The sequence below is a fragment of the Dermochelys coriacea genome, chromosome 2, assembly GCF_009764565.3.
Source record: "Dermochelys coriacea isolate rDerCor1 chromosome 2, rDerCor1.pri.v4, whole genome shotgun sequence".
Lineage (NCBI taxonomy): Eukaryota > Metazoa > Chordata > Testudines > Dermochelyidae > Dermochelys > Dermochelys coriacea.
The window spans coordinates 176,104,598-176,123,188 of record NC_050069.1 but is presented as its reverse complement, the minus strand read 5'-3'; the positions used below and the strand labels follow the sequence as shown (position 1 = coordinate 176,123,188).

Genomic DNA, 18,591 nt, shown 5'->3' with positions numbered 1-18,591 from the left:
GAATGCATCCAATGAAGTGAGCTGTAGCTCATGAAAGCTTATGCTCAAATACATTTGTTAGTCTCTAAGGTGCCACAAGTACTCCTTTTCCTTTGTGAATACAGACTAACACGGCTGCTACTCTGAAACCTATCATTGTGCAAAATATGACACTTTCTCATTTTGGGTACCATTGTTTCACCTCACCTACAGCCATATGGCACCACTTGACAGCTGCTTATCATACTTCATCTAAATGAACATAAAATAAGCTTTGAAAAGATATGTGATGTGGGGGAGTGTAGGTTGGGTACATTAAACTCCAGAAATATGTCCCTTTTCGGAGAATTGCCACATGCCTGAATGGGACGAGATCAGAGTGCATTAATGAAGTGTTAATGCGCAGCAGCAGAGTCCACATGGACAGTTTGTCTGCAGCAGGCTACTCCAGGTTAGACTCACCCCCCAGTTTGCCACAAATTAAGTGTTCATGCAAATAAACCCTTAATTGTTCTTAATGTTTTTAATGTATTAGGTTGAATTTGAAGTTAAATTACAAAGTAGATAATTTTTTGCCACATCTGCCAAAGATCATATGCTCAACTGCATAGGTTCCTAAGGCTGATTCCTTCTAAACACTTCTTGTCTCTCTCAAACCTCAGCAATCAAACCAATTAACCCTTAAGATGCTATGAAATTCTATACCCATTGTTATACACTTCCACGTAGCTTTACTCACAGTAACAATTGTTGTTTAAGGGAGCATGTCACATGAGAGTAAAACTTTTGAACTGAAACAGGTAAGTTTTTGAACCCAACAGTTAACCAGCTAATTGCATTTCTTGTGTGAGACAAGCTGACTTCCCTGACACTGGGGCAGATTCTGTGTCTTGGCCTGTTCCCTTTGCACTGGTTAGGAAGTTTGCAGCAGGCACAGAGCTGGCACAGCTGGCTCCTAAGTCACCCTCCCTGCAGTTCTTGGTGGGAAAGGCAGGATGAACAAGTGTGGTGAAAATGAGCTATGTTTTGGCTATGATCAGTTGGTCATTGGTTTCTGGGGGAACACTGCAAGCTGGCACAAGAAGTTGAAGCATTCTCAAGGCTGCTGTAGCCTGTGCTGGAAAGAGGGGCTGAGCAGAGAAAATCATGGAACCTTGATGTGTCCCACTTCATGAAGTGTGATGTCAGTGAATCAAAGAATCTGAATCATTATCCTTATATGCCATTTGGAATGTGTTTTCCCCCTGCTAATTACTTTAAGTTTTCTGATGGGAATGGGAGAGACACCAACATAGGGTGAGCTGTAATGATGCGACGTATTGATAGGAATGCAGAAATTTTGCTTGCACTGTACCGTTTTGCAAAGCCTGCCTTGAATTTTGAAACACATGGTGATCTCTGCATTGCTACCCCAATATGTATTTCTATTTCATAGGTGACAGAAAGAGAGCTGAAATCTGGGGGTTCAAATACTCAGGTGACAGAAAAGAACAAAAAGGAGTACATTGAGAGAATGGTAAAATGGCGTGTAGAACGAGGAGTGGTTCAGCAAACAGAGGCTCTAGTCCGTGGCTTCTATGAAGTAAGTAACAAAATTGCTCATGCCATCCACCACTCATGATCTGAATGTAACGAGCACAAGGGCAGCCTACTGACAATACCACATCAGTGCACTGTGATGTGGCTAGGAAGATAAGTTTAGAAATGAATGGAATTCTCAAAACCTTAGCAGGCATGGATAGTAGCATCAGGAGATGATGTGTTTAATGTTAATGATTAAGGGAGAAGGTACCTGAATGTGAACTTGATCCTGCACAATAAAGAGCGATGAATGGAAGAAGCAGCACAGGTAAACCTGACCTGCTCTAATGAGATTACTACTATCCCGTCACAACAATATTCCTATCTCATAGTAAAAGTAAAGCAGAGAATGTTGCACATAGCTAAGCACCACACTGGTAAGATGAGGACAGCACTTAGGCTTTTGTGTACTCAGACAATTGTACATACTGCCACTTTTTCACCATGCACGCTTGCAAGTAAGGGAGGGAGAACACAGGGTAGGTTTATTACTATCAGTGCAGATGACCATGCCTTGATCTTATTTGCACCCACATGAGGCTTCTACTTGCCAACCTTGTGCACCTTGCTGTGTGCCATACAAGGACTTTCAGGATCAAATCCTCTATCTGCTCAGACTACAGAATATAGTCAGTTCCCAGAGTCTTGCCTTTCCCACCACTTGTGCCTGCCAGTCAGAGGCACAGAGAACTGGAAGATCACAATCAAGGAAATAAAATAAATTGCTAAGACATTATCCTAGGTAGCTGTACCCCTGTCAAGGTTCCTTCCCCACTCTGAACTCTAGGGTACAGATGTGGGGACTTGCATGAAAGACCTCCTAAACTTATTTCTACCAGCTTAGATTAAAACTTTCCCAAGGCACAAAATCTTTGCCGTTGGATTACGTAAAAAGCTGCCACCACCAAGTGCTTTAACAAAGAACCAGGGAAAAGGACCACTTGGAGTTCCTATTTCCCCATAATATCCCCCCAAGCCCTTACACCCCCTTTCCTGAGGAGACTTGAGAATAAACAAAATGAGCACAAATCCCTTGGATTTTTAAGATTCAAAAAACCCAATCAGATTCTTAAAAAATCAGAACTTTATTAGAAGAACAAAAAAAGATAAGAGAACAACTCTAGTAAGATCAGAATGGAAGATAATCTTACAGGCAGTCAGGTTCAAAGAAGAGAATCCCTCTAGGCAAAACTTTGTTACAAAAAGACACAAAAACAGAAATACACATTTCCTCCAGCACAGTAAATTTACAAGCCAAAAAAACAAAGAAAACCTAATGCATTTTCTAGCTGGATTACTTACTAACTCTACAGGAGTTGGAGAGCTTGCATCCTTGATCTGTTCCCAACAAAGGCATCACACAGACAGACAGACAAAAGCCTTCCCCCCCCCTCCAGATTTGAAAGTATCTTGTCCCCTCATTGGTCATTTTGGGTCAAGTGCCAGCGAGGTTACCTTAGCTTCTTAACTCTTTACAGGTGAAAGGATTTTGCCTCTGGCCAGGAGGGATTTTATAGCACTGTATACAGAAAGGTGGTTACCCTTTCCTTTATATGTATGACAACCCCACAGAAGTCTCCTTTCATTCAAATAGAATAAGAATTTCTGGCATGTTTGGATAGGATGTGTCCTATCAAACCACATTTCACTTTCCTTGTGTATGTCATATGCTGTCCTGGCCAGAGGCTGAGTTTGTTGACTAATGAGCTACAACAATATTAACTGTAGTATTGGCTTTGGTAACTATGAAAAAATTTCAGTCTATAAAGCATAGTGAACCTGATTCTTCTCTCACTTACCCTGGTGTTAATCCAAATTTATTGAAGTAAAACTAGTGCAGACAAGAGGAGAATCAGGCTCAGTATACAGAATTGTAAAATGATTTTTCTTCTGTGGATATTTCAGTTTTTTGGTTTGTTCCATTTTCCAGTGGAAGTTAGGTTCCTAGGCTGCCCAAGCACATTTGAAAATGCCCATAGGCGTGTATCTGCATCATTAGGCACCTAAGTACCTTTGAAAATCTGACCCCTAGCCACTAGTGGCTGTTCTAAGCAATAAAGGCTTTTTGAAAGATGCTGTATAAAATACTGTAGTGAAGTATGGGTTTCAATTTTTCTTCTTCTGTTGAGGGTTGGAGTGTGAGGAAGTACAGAATGAGCACATGATTGAGGAGAAGAATTTTCCAGAGATAGTGAGACATACTGTATCTTTAAGGAACTCATCACAGGATGGTTTGACATTTAGCATTCTACACTATAAACTGTGGCTAGCCCTAATATATAAAATGCTGGATCTCAAGGTTGTGTTAATGGGCGTTGCTCCATTGAAGTAATTGGAGCTATGTCAATTTACGTTAGCTGAGGATCTGGCTCCAAGTGTTACACTGTGGCAGAATTCATGAAAGTGCTGGCTTCAAGAGTTGTACTGTGGCAGAATTCATGAAAGTGCTCGACTACCACAAGAACTGACAAAGACTGAAAAGCTGTATATTTGTTTCTATATTCTGTGTTCATCTGAGTCCTGTACAGTTTGTGAAGTTTTTTTTAATACCATGAAGAAGATAAACCTCAGTTTAATCACATTTTTCAGAGTAGTAGCCGTGTTAGTCTGTGTCCGTAAAAAGAAAAGGAGTACTTGTGGCACCTTAGAGAATAACAAAATTTATTAGAGCATAAGCCATGAAGTGAGCTGTAGCTCACAAAAGCTTACACTCTAATAAATTTGTTAGTCTCTAAGGTGCCACAAGTCCTCCTTTTCTTTTTTCTCAGTTTAATCATGCATGCTATCTTGTAATCATATTCTGACACAGACTAAAAGTTATATAGAAAAATATACCCTACATTTTGCAAATCTATTATGCAGTTGACCCTTTATATCACTTTTCAGAAGAGATGAGGTAGGAAGAAGTCCTCTGCACAAACTATTCATTTTTCCTTCTGCTGTTCCATTCTGGTCAGATCTCCTCAGAGGTCAGCATTGTTTTCACTTAAAATTCTCAGCAAAGTCACAAAAGAAGAGCGACTGATTTATCAGCAGGTGGTTGGAATCTAACCGTTGACACAGTCACAGTAGGCAGCTAATCATTAGAGCCGTGACTGGGTTTTTCTGAGATAATGCATCTGCTGTACTTCCAGCCCAGAGTGGGCTCAAGAATGGTTTGTGTTTCAGGTTGTAGACTCCAGGCTCGTCTCCATTTTTGATGCCAGAGAGCTAGAGCTGGTGATTGCAGGTACTGCAGAAATAGACCTCCATGACTGGCGTAACAACACAGAATATCGTGGAGGTAAACTATCTACTCATACTTAGTAGGACCTTAATTATTATCAGGCCACATCCTGAGATGCGTACTTAGTGTTTGCTCTATTTTTTCTAAGGGAAACTCCCACTGACTTCAGAAGGTTTCTCTCAGGAAGGACTCAGTGAAAACTAAATAAGGACCTCATGATTTGGCCAATAGACATGTTAATACTAGAACAGGTCTTGCAGTTTCTACTCAGATCTTACTCAGACAAAATTCCATTAACTTAATGGGAGTTTTGACTGAGTAGAGACTGAACAATTTAGCCTATACTTTATTTATATTGAAGAACATGAGTAAAATCCTGGCCTTATTGAGACAATGGCAAAATTCCCATTAACTTTAATAGAGCCAAATTGTGCTCCCAGTTACACTCTAACAAAATGCAGCACTAAGTTAAAGCCCCCAAGTCAAAGTGTTTCTCTCCTTCATTCAGCATCAGCACTAAACCCCCTGCCCTGACTAGTTGAACTTATTTTGTTTTGAACAAAGTTCATAGTGTGTGCAGGTAGTGTTGAGTAATGGCCAAATGGGTTGTCCTCCCAGGTCCCTCGGCTCTGCAACACAAAAGAAAACTCAGTGGAGTTGACCTGTCCTCCCCCATAAATACTCAAATTTTGGCTGCTGGCTGACCACCAACTATTCTTATCTATTTGTTGCTTAAGCACTGAGCTACTAGCCATAAAGAACATCCCTATAATGGCTTTTATGTTTAACTCTTCTGCATAAAGTGTTATCTCAGGTGGTTATTTATATATAGTTATTGAGCTAGATTGAGCATGGGTTCATTCTGGCTTTCACTAGCATGATCTCAAGCCCAGAGCTCCTGTGGTGAAAAGTCTGCCAGGGAAGGGCTTGCAGCAGCCATTCCCCTCCAGATGTTGGAGGCCAGTACAACCCCAAAGGGGACTGGTATTGGCCATGAAGAGGGTATGGCCCCTTAAAGTGATTCATACCTAGGATGCAGGGAGCTAGGCCAGTACCTTCCTATGCTAGCTTTACTGTCTGGACCATTGATTTAATTTCTTTACCCCTCTTATTACATTGTTTTAAAGAAAAGCTATTGAATGTTATCTGCTCTAGATGTAACAATTTATCCAGCTCTATAGCCTTGGTTGTATTTGGGAATCAGAAATGTAGCCTTTCCATCAAGCTGTCAGGAGCCATATATAATATCAACATTAGTCATTTATTTTTAACATGGATAACCATAGTATTTGCCAAAATATTCTGGGAAAGGCCTGTATACGTGAGTTATAAATGTGAGCTTTGCTGTACATGGAATTTTGTAGCTTCAAATGAGTTAGCTATATTAAGTTATCCAGAGGTGAGAAGACAAGAGGGCTAAGACATAGTTCATCAATCATTAGATCAGTCCTTTGACTCAGGTTTTGTAGCGAGAAAAACTATCAGCTCACATTTCTTTTTGTGGAAATGTATTGAAATGGTACATCATCAGATCCAGTTCCCACTTAACTTGCATGTTTCTAATCTCTCTCTGTCAGGTTACCATGATGGGCATATTGTAATACGGTGGTTCTGGGCAGCGGTGGAGAGATTTAACAATGAACAGAGGCTACGGTTCCTGCAGTTTGTCACTGGAACATCTAGTGTGCCATATGAGGGGTTTGCAGCCCTTCGAGGGAGCAATGGTCTGCGGCGCTTCTGTATAGAGAAATGGGGGAAAATAACATCCCTTCCGAGGTATGTTTGCATTATGAATAAAATCCTTAAATGCTGTGGAGAAGATGAGCACAACACTTCTATTCAGTGTTTCTGCCAGTTAATGACAGTGAATACAAGAGCAGCAAAGGACAATTCTCACTTCATCACGACACAGCCACTGAACCTACAATTGCACTCAAAAAGTGGTATCCTTTATATTTAGAAATGGGTCAAAACCAGACCTTCACATTTGGACTCCTTAGTTAGTAGGGAATGGTCAGGATGCTAATTCCTCAGATCCAAACCAAATCTTTTTGTGAGATTTCAGAGCTCGTGAGATTTCAAAACATGTCTCTGACTCAGCCATATACCCATTTCCTAGCCCAAGTCTCATAGGGATTCAGATCTGAACACCTCCATTGTATCTTAATTGTTCCATTTTGTCACCCCACTATTCAGCATGTCATAGACTCATAGGGCATAAGGGACCACCAGATCATCTAGTCTGAGCTCCTGCATATCAGAGGCCACCAACCACCCAGCACCTGCACACTAAACCTGAATGCTAATATGTATGGGACCATTAGGAAGCTTAGTGAGGACATGGGCTGTAGTCAGTGTGATGATACCACCCAGCTTTATATATGCATTCTAATCAGCTCAGTAGGTGCAGCTGAATGATTTACCCAGTTTCTAACAGATTGAAGCTTACTCGAGAACTTGCTGAGGCTCACCAGACAAGACTGGAGTAACACATGTAGGCTGTAGGAAGATTTTGGGAGAAAGGCAGAGGCAATTGTCTTGGTTTAGGGAAAGTGCCTGGTGTTTATGACATAGATTCACTGCCTTGGCATCTTGTTGGATTCCACAGCTACACCAGTGGCCAAGAATATTTGCATCCATTTGTGTCCAACCATAATAATAACAATAATACCTAGCTCTTATATAGCACTTTTCATCAGTAGATCTCAAAATGCTTCACAAAGGAGGTCAATGTCATTATCCCCATTTTACAGATGGGGAGACTGAGGCACAGAGAGGTGATATGGCTTGCCCAACAGATCAATAGCAGAGCTAGGAATAGATCCTGGATCTTCTGAGTCCTAGTCAGACTCTGTCAACTAGACCACACTGTCTTCCATCTAGGTTGTGACTTCTTTTCTTGAATGTGGATGTCACTATGTCTAGCCATGCTTTTGTCTCCTTGAGATTGTACTACAGCAATGCACTCTATATAGGCTACATTTTAACACCATTAAGAGATTTCAGCTAAGGAAGTGCACTATATGCTTAACAGTCCTCATTCAGGGAAGACCTCTCACCTGTGCTTCAAGATCTACACTGGCTTCCAGTTCATTTCCAGGAGGATATTCAACATGTTGTTCTTGCCCTATAAAGCCCTCAATGGCTTGTAACCTGTGTACATTAGAGACCACCTCCAGTTAAGAACAGCTGAGGTGCCTCCAGCATACAGTCCTTTCAGGAAACTGGGGGAATTAGCCTAGTTTTATCTGCACCGTGAATTAGCCCTCGTTTCATCCACCAGTGATCAGGCAACCACGTAAGCTGTTTTGGTGCAAACCCCATTTCAAGCAGCGGTAAGCTGCACAGTTGCTAACTGCAATTTACCATATCTGCATTAGGGATTTGCTCCAGTATAGCTGTTCTGGTGGGTGGCCAGGGATGGCTGGAATCAGGGCAAATCCACAGGGTAGACAGGCCTGGGAGGATGCTGCTGACCAGGCATTTTCAAGGAGAATCCTTAGACTCTATCACATGCTTCTTACTTGGTTTGACAGAGACCAAGTCTAACATTCTGCAAGTCCCATTTGTTTTCCAAAGTCTTCGAGAGGTCCAGAACCCTCTCTATAGATGGGCTATAGAGATGGTTATGGACAGTCCTGATTGTAGACATGAAGAATCACAAAAAGTACAAGTTCCAAGTTGTGCAGCATTTCTGTAGAAATCCATCTACATTAGACTTCTCAATGTGAAGATGAGCGGGTTTTGTAGTGTGTATAAGAAACACGGCTGACCTGTCAAGGGCTAATAAGGTAATTTGCCATTTTCTGCTCTGCTTAACTTTCTGTATTAACCTAGGCATTGCTTATGACCTAGAGTCAGTTAGCCTCAAGATATTCAACTTAACTACCTTAAGTTTGTCCACTGATTACTCAAAGTCTCACTCTCCCCCAAAGAAGCCTTCTCTCCAGGTCAATGCTGCAGAACCCTCTCGAACTTTCTGAGCTCTGTAATCCAGAAAAGTGAAGCAACCATTTCTGATGGGGGAAAAATCCAGGTTGTTTACCATGAATTACCATCTTTATTATTTAATAATTGTAGAGTGCTGTTGAATGCATATAGCAGTCAGAAATATATAAAACACCAGGGCCAAAATGCCAAAACCTGTACACTGAAAATTAAGCTCCTAAATCCCATTTACTTGAACTTCTTTTTATTTAGATGCCTAATTATGGATTTATTTAGAGGGTTAAAGGGCATCTGACCATATTGTCTAGGCACTCAGGCATAATTTTAAAATGCACACTAAGTGTAGCAATTTAAGGTAACTCACTACAAATCCTCCTCCCCCTCAAACAATTCCCCATCTCTACATTTGCACTTACTCCCTGCCCCCATTTTCTAATGCCTGGGGAAAATAGATGACCTTTTCCATGTGCCCTAGAAATAATCAGATTAGGTGAGTTAGGTGTTCAAATACGGATTTAGGATCCTAGCTTTTGACTTGAGTTTTTTCATGAACGCTACAAGATTCTTAGGCCCCAGTCCACCAAAAATTATGACTGTTTCTTATGCCATAGAAATCTGCAAAAGGTTGCATAAACCTCCAAGCAGTTGGCTTCTTCAGCTGAGCCCGGCACAGAGATGGATGTGGGGTTGCTGGATTTTAATGGCTAGGTCTGGTCTAAACATTTCCAGGTACAAAGTATCAAGAAAAGTTTAAAATATTTTGTTAGAACCCAGGGCTCCCTCTTTGGTCTCTTCTTCCTTCTCCTGATAGCTGTTTTAGATGTGTGACTCTCCCATACACATTGTCCTTATACTTTAGTGATGCAGTGTGCAATTGCTCCTGTTTTGTTTACCAATGAACACAGATGTAGTAATGCCTAACACTTGCCACAACATGCAGCCCTATCAGCAAAGACACATGGTGTGAATTTCTGAGATGAAATGATACTTGTAATAGTACTACTATTAATACATAGCAATCATGGTAGGGCTTTCTGGAAATAGCAGTGTAACCATGGCAGCAGGAGGAGCCATCCACCCAAGTACTTAACAAAGGCTGGTCTATCCTGAAAACTGACATAATTCTCTCAGGGATGTCAAAAATCCCCCCTCTCTCCCAGGAGACATATTCAGACCTGACCCCCAGTGTAGGCTGACAGAAGAATTCTTCCATTGATCTAGTTACTACCTGTTGGAGAGGTGGATTAACTACAGTGATGGGAAAACCCCTCCTGTTGCTGTCGTGATTGCCTACACGGACATGCTACAGCGGCGAAGCTGCAGCACTGCAGCTGTGCCACTGTAGCAGTTTAAGTGTAGACAAAGCCTAACATCCTGGACAGGATTGTATTCAGGGTGCCTAGCCCCTCACATCGTCATGGGTACACTTCTATTTTTAGTGCGGTACTCAATTAGAGCTAGCATGGATATGTATTCTCAAGATGGAAATTACACCTCCAGCTCCAAGTGTATCATATCAAGAATAGTCATGACTTTTGAGTGGTTTGGAAGATTTTGACTCCAGGGCTTTATTCTAACCTCATTTATGCTGGTGTGAATCAGGAATAAATCCACGGAAGTCAGTAGAGTAATACCGGTGTGAAACACTGGTATAAGGAATATCAGACCCAACAAGTGGATTATTTCCATTATGCATGGGAAATGAGACAAAGGTTATTTTATTCTAGTCTACATTTATGTATCATGTGTACCCATTAGAATAAAGGCAGCCAAAGCAGAAAACAGATCAGAGATATTGCTCTACTCCCAGACCACAAGAACGTGACTGCAGCAGTATCCAACCAGAGTGTGTCTAACTCCTACAGGACTCTGTCAATGTAAAACTATGGTTTGTTTTTCCTCCTCACTGCTGTAGCGAATCAAATGAGATACCACAAACTAGGTAACAGAGTCCAGGCACTTAATGTTATTTATGCTGGTTTCTGTTCTTCAGGCCCCAGGTTTACTCTCCCTGTTTAGTATGGAAGACTTCCCTTTGAAATGCAGCAGTTATATATTGATTCCCAGTGCTTGGTTTTTATTAAGTTTCCCAGGGGGGAAAAGATTGTTCTACTGTTTGGGTTTATAGCTGGATGAAGATCTGAGAAAATGTCTTCCCATCTATAGCCTTGTTGAAGCAGGGGAGCTCTTATCTTGTGGCATGCAGATTTTTGGCTCTCAGCCAACTCCCTCAGTCTCCCAAGAACTTGACCTTAATTCCCCACCATATTTTAAGGAATACCAAAAAAATCTTCTTATATTTAGCCATGTAGCTGTGTCTAAAACTAAGGAAACAACTTCACCTGAAAAGTATGTGCAGAGAGAGGGAAAAACTTTCTGCTACAGCTGCCTGAGAAGACAATGCCCTCTGCTAAGAGCTTGATCCTGAGAAGGCTGAACACCTATACCTCCCATTGGGACATATCCTGAAATCCTTACTCTGTTTCTCCTTCACAGTCAGGCAAAACTCTCATTGGCTTGAAGGAGAATTCTGCCTAAGTAAAAACCAAATAAGGACCTCAGGATTTGGCCCAGCGATTTCAATAAGAATTGCAAATAATTTGTACATGAGAAGATCGGGCCTTTACTTTCTCAATCAATATAGAGAATTAGCTCACTTTCCCTTGAAAGTGATTTTAGTTCTATAAAGTAATTTATAAGTACTGTACCAGCATATTGTCTGCCATTAGCATATGCAGATTATCAGTAAATATTTGATCTTACATAAATGATCTCTCTAGGTCCTAAGATATTTATTAGGTACCTATCATCATAATATCCAAAACTGCCATATAACAATTAAGATACTGGATGTACAAACAGGCTATAAACTCATCATTTCCCCCTTTCCTAGTGGTGGGTGTGTTAGTTTTGCTTGTTTTGTTATTTTTTTTAATCCTGGGTCCTTCTCCTCATCCTCCTCCCCTCTCTTTCCTTCTTGAGTCCCTTCCTCTCTCCTAATTGCCCTATTACAGTTCAGTCTAAGGGAGATGATTAAGGGATATAATATAATTATCCTATTCAAAGTATAGTTCCTATATTGTTATTCTTTATATTCTTATTATGTATGTGTTTGGCAAGATTTCATGCTAACAATAAAATGTTATTAGGACAGACAAATATCCGAGGCACAAACTGATTCAGATATGTGACCCTTGGAAAACTGGTCCTCCTGTAAAGGAAGCATAAACCGTTTTTGTTGAAGACAACAGAAATATAACCTTAGAGCCCATAAGCAAAAAATTCTTAAGCAAAAAATTCCTAAGAGGAACCATTGAGTGTTTCCCTTCACAAACAAAGAGGAACAAAAGTAGATATTTGTATGGAAGATCTGAGAGATTTGAGGATTGTGGCTGGGAGTTAGTACCTCTCCGCAAAAAAGCAAGGTGAGAGGAACAAGTGGCCCATTTCTGTCTCTCTGGCACTGTTCTGTCAGAAAGCAAGCCTTATTACAGCTGATGGGTTAAAGCCATACGTTTGACAGGGGAGGGTTGTGTGTGCATTTGTTGCCTTTGGACTGTCAGCATTATAAGGATTAAGGGAAGTGACAGAAGAAGAATGCCAAGAGCTTAAAAGCTTACATGTAACTTTTAGAGAGGACATTTAAAAGGCGAGAAGTAGCAATGGTGACACTAAGAGATTTAGAGATTCAGACCCCCACAAACTGCTAGGAGTTATAACTATAGACTGCAAAGAAGAAAGAAATGTAAGTTATCAGTTGATAGCTTTTCTTCCTTCAAGACAAGAGCATTATAAGTAGGTCATGATTTAGATTACTTTATCTCATGTTTTCTTCTAAAAGCGTAGGGGTCAGTTTTGTAAAGGCGTAAATACTTTGGTCTTTCGAGTTTGGGTCCTCATACTTGCTGAACATGCTCTCATAAATGTCAACAGGCTGACAGGGCTTGCTAGAGGCTTAACTGAAGGAAGAAAGCCTATTCACAAAATGTAATTATTGTTTCTTCCCTTGCTCATGCAGCATTTCCTCTCCAATACACACAAAGGGCCAAATACTGCAAAATGCTGAGCCTCTCCTGCCATGTTCTCAGTACAGTGACATCAGTGGCCATAGAGGCTGTTCAGCATACCTTAGGAGGTGCTCAGCCTCTTACAGGATTGGGCACAAAGTTAAGGGACTGTGACATTACAGAAAATGTCCCTGTCTCTTAATTGACCTATGTGCTTAGGAATCACATAGCATATAATATAAACAACCCAAGTGCTGAGTTGAGTGCCTTTTGTTTCAGCTGGAAAAGGAAAGGGTTTCAACTTTCAGCTGCAAGAAGCAAAAACTAATGCCTTCTCAGCAATACTGAGAAGGAACAGGGAAGACTTATCTTCCTCCTGTCCATCCCCCTCCCCAAACCAAAAATCAGAACTTGTCACTGCATTACATAAGGAGACACTTGACACCCTGGGCCCAGCATATCAAGCCTCTCACCAGATTTTGGCCCTTGCAACAAAGAACAGGAAATGATAGCTGGCCCACTTACAACTCTGCAGAAGGCACGTGGAGAAATTTTGTTCTTAGTTACACTGGTGTAAAACTGGCTGACTCCATAGACTTCACTAGAGTTACTCCAGATTTACATTAATGTAATAAAACAGAATTTGACCCCATATTTTGTCCTTCAGCAATGTATAGTACCTGCATGGTGGTTGGCCTGAGAGCTATTTACTTTCCCTTTTTTATTTGGTTTTTTGGGGATCTTTTTGTGTGACAGATACTTTTGGTTTAGAGGGTACAAATGTTTTGTTTGGATAAATGTCCAAACATCGCCAGACATTTTGAGGTTCCCTTCCCTTTTTTCCCTCCAATAGTTCCTCCCCGATCATATGACCCCGTAACAATCTGTTATACCCTGGTGTTTACCTGCAGCCCTCCTCTATATAAACCTTTGTCCTGTACAAACCCATAATCCAATATGTGCTTGTATGTCCAATGAGGATATACAGTATGTTAGGTTGTATGGCTCTGAGGATATACAGTATGTTAGGTCCTTTCCTTCCATTCAAATTGTAAAGGAATAACACAAAGAAGATTCTTCTCTGCCCCTAAATGCTTTTAATGTGTGACACTCAAAAGGTTAATAATTGTGTGACACTCAAAAGGCTTCAGTTTTGAGGGACTTTGTTTCAGAGAACTGGTAATAGGAAAATGAGTAGATCTGTGCTCTGAATCTGGCCCAGATAAAGAGTGACTGAAAGTCATCAACATCAGAAGCTTGTTCATTGGCTTCACTGAAATGAGTTTAATTATCTCAGTCCAGTTCCTAGTGGACAGGTGTCCACATCACAGTAAACACCATTGCAGGTAGCACTAATCAGCACTTTTGCTGCTAGTCTCAGCAGAGTCTGGTGACTGAATGGACCAAGGCACCTCAACTACCTTCTACCTTCTGAAGAGGGTTGACACACATTGGTAGGGCTTAGTGGGGATGGCTGAGGATCACAAATAATGGTGGAAGGCTACTCATCTCTAATGCATACACCACATGATGCACTAACTTGTGAGATGTATTATAATAATGACTTTCTCAAGGTTCATTTATTTCTCTAACTCCTTTATGTTCCCAGTTCATTTCCAAATGAAATTGCTTTTATTGCATACTCTCTCAGAGAATAACCAATTTACAATCTTTTATTCAGAAAAACTAGTAAAAGCTCTCCTAACTGAAATGCTGCAGTGCAATGGAGACTATGCCTCTGGCTGTTTCAATTTCCTGATAGCTTTTAATGATTCACTGTGGGTGCTTGATAATCTCCCCTTTCAGTTCTGCAAGTCTCATGCCAACTAATCTGCCTTCAGCCTGGTTTTTTTGGTTGGCCTAACAAATGAGCACCAGAGGTTAAGAGAGAGTCTACTTTAGGAAGGGCTCTTCTGCTTCAGTTCATAGGAAATAACATGCATTAAAGGATGAGATCTGAGAACTTGAAGTAAAACAAGGTAATTGATTCTAAAAATACCAGGAGCCAGGTTCTCACAAATCAGCATCGCTCCACTGGCTTCATTGCAGCTCTGCCATTTTACAGTAGCTGAAGATCTGGCCTGATGTGGATAAGGAATACTGGACATGAACAACACCCATCACCATGCCTAGAGTATGGGGGGGGAGGGAAGAGACATATATGTGCACTCCCTACAGAGATAGATTAAGCACAGCATGATGGATTACTAATTAGTAAAGCTTTGAGGCTGTTGGGGATATTTGTAAAGGTCAGTGTGTTTCAGAACTAAAAATCAAAGAGCATTTTTATGCTGAACTGACTGGAACAATTTTTGTAAGTAATTTAGGATTAGCCTCCCATTCTTGGGACCTCCTAGTCCCATAAAAGTGTTTTAAATATTGAGGATTTTTGATCAAAAGGGTTACTACAAGAAAAGGAAATAGTAAAAGATTTAGCAAAGCCAGAATACAAATGGAAATCTTTCTCCCGACTCAAGTGTGATTTAAAACTAGAGTTGGTTGGAAAATGGGGACATTTTTTCATGGGAAACATGTCCCCTATTTTGCTGAAAAACTTCAAAATGTATCAAATAGCTTAGATTGTAAATTCTTTGTGAGAGGGACATCTTGTCTATGTTTGCACAATGCCTAGTACAATACATAGATACTGTTCTGCTGTACAGCACAGACTACAGAACTTCCCCAAAATAATTCCTAGAGCATATCTTTTAGACAAACATCCAATCTTGATTTTAAAATTGCGAGTGACAGAGAATCCACCACAACATCAGTAACTTGTTCCAATGGTTAATTACTGTCACCTAAAAATATACACCAGTCTGAATTTGTCTAGCTTCAACTTCCAGCCATTGGATCTTGTTATACTTTTCTGTGCTAGACTGTAGAGCTCATTATTAAATATTAATTCCTCATGTAGGTACATATAGACTGTAATCAATGGGGTCCTCATCCCTGACTAGAGCTCCGAGACGTTACAGTAATACCAATAAAAAATAATAATAATATTTAAAACCCATCCTTATAACAAGTGAGCTATAGAAACAGCATTCTGCTTTCTAGAGACCTTCCTCTTTCAGGCACCCAAAGCAGTTGGTTTTGTAGTGTTTCCTGTTTTCCCTCTGAACCTACAGTTGTCAGCCCTGTCCTATTACTCCACTCACAGGGCCAAATTTACCAATACATTCCAACTGTTTTATACCTGTCCTCTAGTGCAGAGCTTAACCAGCCATTTATACCAGACGTATAGCTGCTTTGCGTTTCTGAAACAACAGAAAACAACCAAAGTGGCACCAGTGAATATTACTCTGTGTGAAGTCTGGGGCCTTAATTCCACAGTGAGCCCCACATTTACACAGGGGATTCACTCACATGGAGCTTATTGCAGGATCTGTGCCTAATGAAGGATCTAGCCTGTCATACAGATACTTTCTATTAATGCTTAATTTGTCTATATATATAATTCAAATTGATGCATGTATATTTTTAAAATATCTTCTGGCTCTTTGGATTTTAGGTGCTTTTATTTTAACACTTAGGCTTTATTTAATTAAAACTTTTTAACCAGTTAGAGGACATAAGTGAACTTTTGTCAGAATAAGCAGTGTTTTCTCATTAATATATTTGTTAAAAGTAAATGAAACTTACAACACTGCAATTTTCCATTTGCAGGGCACACACATGTTTCAACCGCTTGGATCTTCCACCCTACCCATCTTATTCTATGCTGTATGAGAAGCTGTTGACAGCTGTTGAAGAAACTAGCACGTTTGGACTTGAGTGAGGGAATTCAGGCACTTCTGGTATTTTCCCAGCTGATGATGTCACCTTCCTTCCCCACCGTCATATGATCTTGGTTTTCCATGTTTTTATTTTTTAAAACAAAAGTCAGGATTGACAAAAGCTGTGCATGAAGAACTGCCTCCCTCTAAGATCTAACCTTCATGCTTTCATCCTTGGTTTCCAATGGACTGCTAGCTTGTATGCAATAGAAAAACAGCTGTCTCAAGGTTTCTGTATACTCCACATACCTCCATTAATAATAATAAAAATACGAATACAGGTTATGTTACACTTGACCAAATATTGATAAATGTTTACTTCCCCCTACGTTGATTAAAAAATAAATAACCTCATCAACCATTCCAAGCTTCTATATGCCTATGTCTTCTAAACAAATCCACAGTTCATCTTACTTCTTACCAGTTGAATTCAGTCCTGGGAGGTGGTCAAGCGTTTCTTTCATCCATCCTTGTTTTTTCTGTCCATATCGTCCATCATAGAGATACCTATGAGTAAAACTGAAATTTTTATATATGGACTCAAGATCCACATCAACCGGAACTGGCCCAGACATATGGTGCAGATAAGACATTAAAAAAAAAACAACCCATCCTGTAATGCAATGCAAAGTATTCCAGTGATTGCTATGGATGGTTACTTGCCAGTACTGGAAAGAACTTGCACTTCAGACATTTTGGGAGGGGCATCTCTATTGTAATGTTTACCACACAAAAAGCACAAATTTGTGCACACTCAAGAAGGATGTCTCATTACGTAGCATAAAGGACAAGGATCCCTTACCTAAATATTGTACATGACAAAGAAAAGGGGACTAAGAAGAATGTTCTGCTCTTGTTAATATATTTGGGTTCTGTTTACTGATTCTTTGTTATCTGATGTTTAAAACACCCCCTTACAAATGAGAAGTATAGACAATCCTGTCCCTTATATCAGAAGCCATTTATTTCTTGTCAGGCAGGGCTAACTTCTGGTTGTTGTTTTTTCCCTTTGTTGTCAAATGCAAACCTCCATAACCTGAGAATTGGTTGTGCACAGAAAGGTTTAGACAAAGTTCTATTAAATGTGAAGCTGCAGTGAGATTGTATCTCTCTTTTGCTTAAACATTTGTAGCAATTCTTCTTGGAGTGAAGCCCAAATGACCCGCATGGCCTCATTAGGTACCAAATTAAAGATCCAGTTCTTTTCTGGTGCCTAATTGAAACCTCAAATTCTTTAATTTTGTGGGCTTCATCTTCCAGCTCCAAAGCCAGGAAAGACAAGGCACACAGCAGCATTCTTGTCTTTGATGGGTATTGCTGAGGCTATTACAATCAAACCCACAACACTGGTTGTCTCCAACTTTTAACCTTTGTTGCCCTTGTTTTCCAAACCTTATTGTGGATTGAAAGTGTTTGTCTTAACTGGGAAAATGTGAAGTGAGCACGATAGTGTCAAAGAATACCCATAACAAAAACTAAGTGAAATCTACAGGGTAATTCTATCTTGATACGAGCAATAGCTCATGTGAAATAGATGGCAGTGAGATACCACACCCATCTGTGTCTCTGTTACTATGCTCATTTTGTTGTTATACTTCAGAAAGCTGTCAGAAAGATGTCATTCAACATCCAACACATTCTGTTCTTATAAACCTATCCTTCAAAGAACATAGTCAGGCCCAGCCTTTCCATGCGTTTTTACTGACCGACATATTTAGCTATTAATACGCTAATGTGTATATGATTGTTTTCTAATATTTTTGAATGATTTTCTTCTTGATTTTAAAGTTACTGCATGTCTTAATGGTGACAGGTAAAGACATGCTTCTAAGCAGAAATACTATGTTTTGGTTTAATCAGAATATGAATTTTTAAAGTGCTCCATTGATTCTACTTCACTAATATTTGATGGCCATTTAATAGTATTTTTATTATGTGTTTCTTTTAAGTATTTATTTTAGAATACAAATTGTTATTTATTTATTAAATTATTTATTAGTTTTTTTATTTAGGTATTTGTATTACGGTAGCCACTAGGGACCCCAACTATGAATCAGGGCACCATTGTGCT

At 40.1% G+C, this 18,591-nt stretch overlaps 1 protein-coding gene across 3 annotated transcripts in view; it reads left to right on the top strand.

Annotated features, from left to right (window-relative positions):
* The window catches only part of HECW1 (HECT, C2 and WW domain containing E3 ubiquitin protein ligase 1), a 354,103-nt gene extending 337,286 nt beyond the window's left edge, over window positions 1–16,817 (top strand). For all 3 annotated transcript variants that reach the window (XM_038392643.2, XM_038392644.2, XM_043508692.1), the window contains 4 exons: window positions 1,415–1,561; window positions 4,729–4,843; window positions 6,364–6,562; window positions 16,411–16,817. In XM_038392643.2, coding sequence (XP_038248571.1) covers window positions 1,415–1,561; window positions 4,729–4,843; window positions 6,364–6,562; window positions 16,411–16,522 — 573 coding nt within the window. In that variant the 3' untranslated portion in view covers window positions 16,523–16,817. The remainder of the gene's footprint in view (window positions 1–1,414; window positions 1,562–4,728; window positions 4,844–6,363; window positions 6,563–16,410) is intronic.
* Window positions 16,818–18,591: the final 1,774 nt, after the last annotated feature.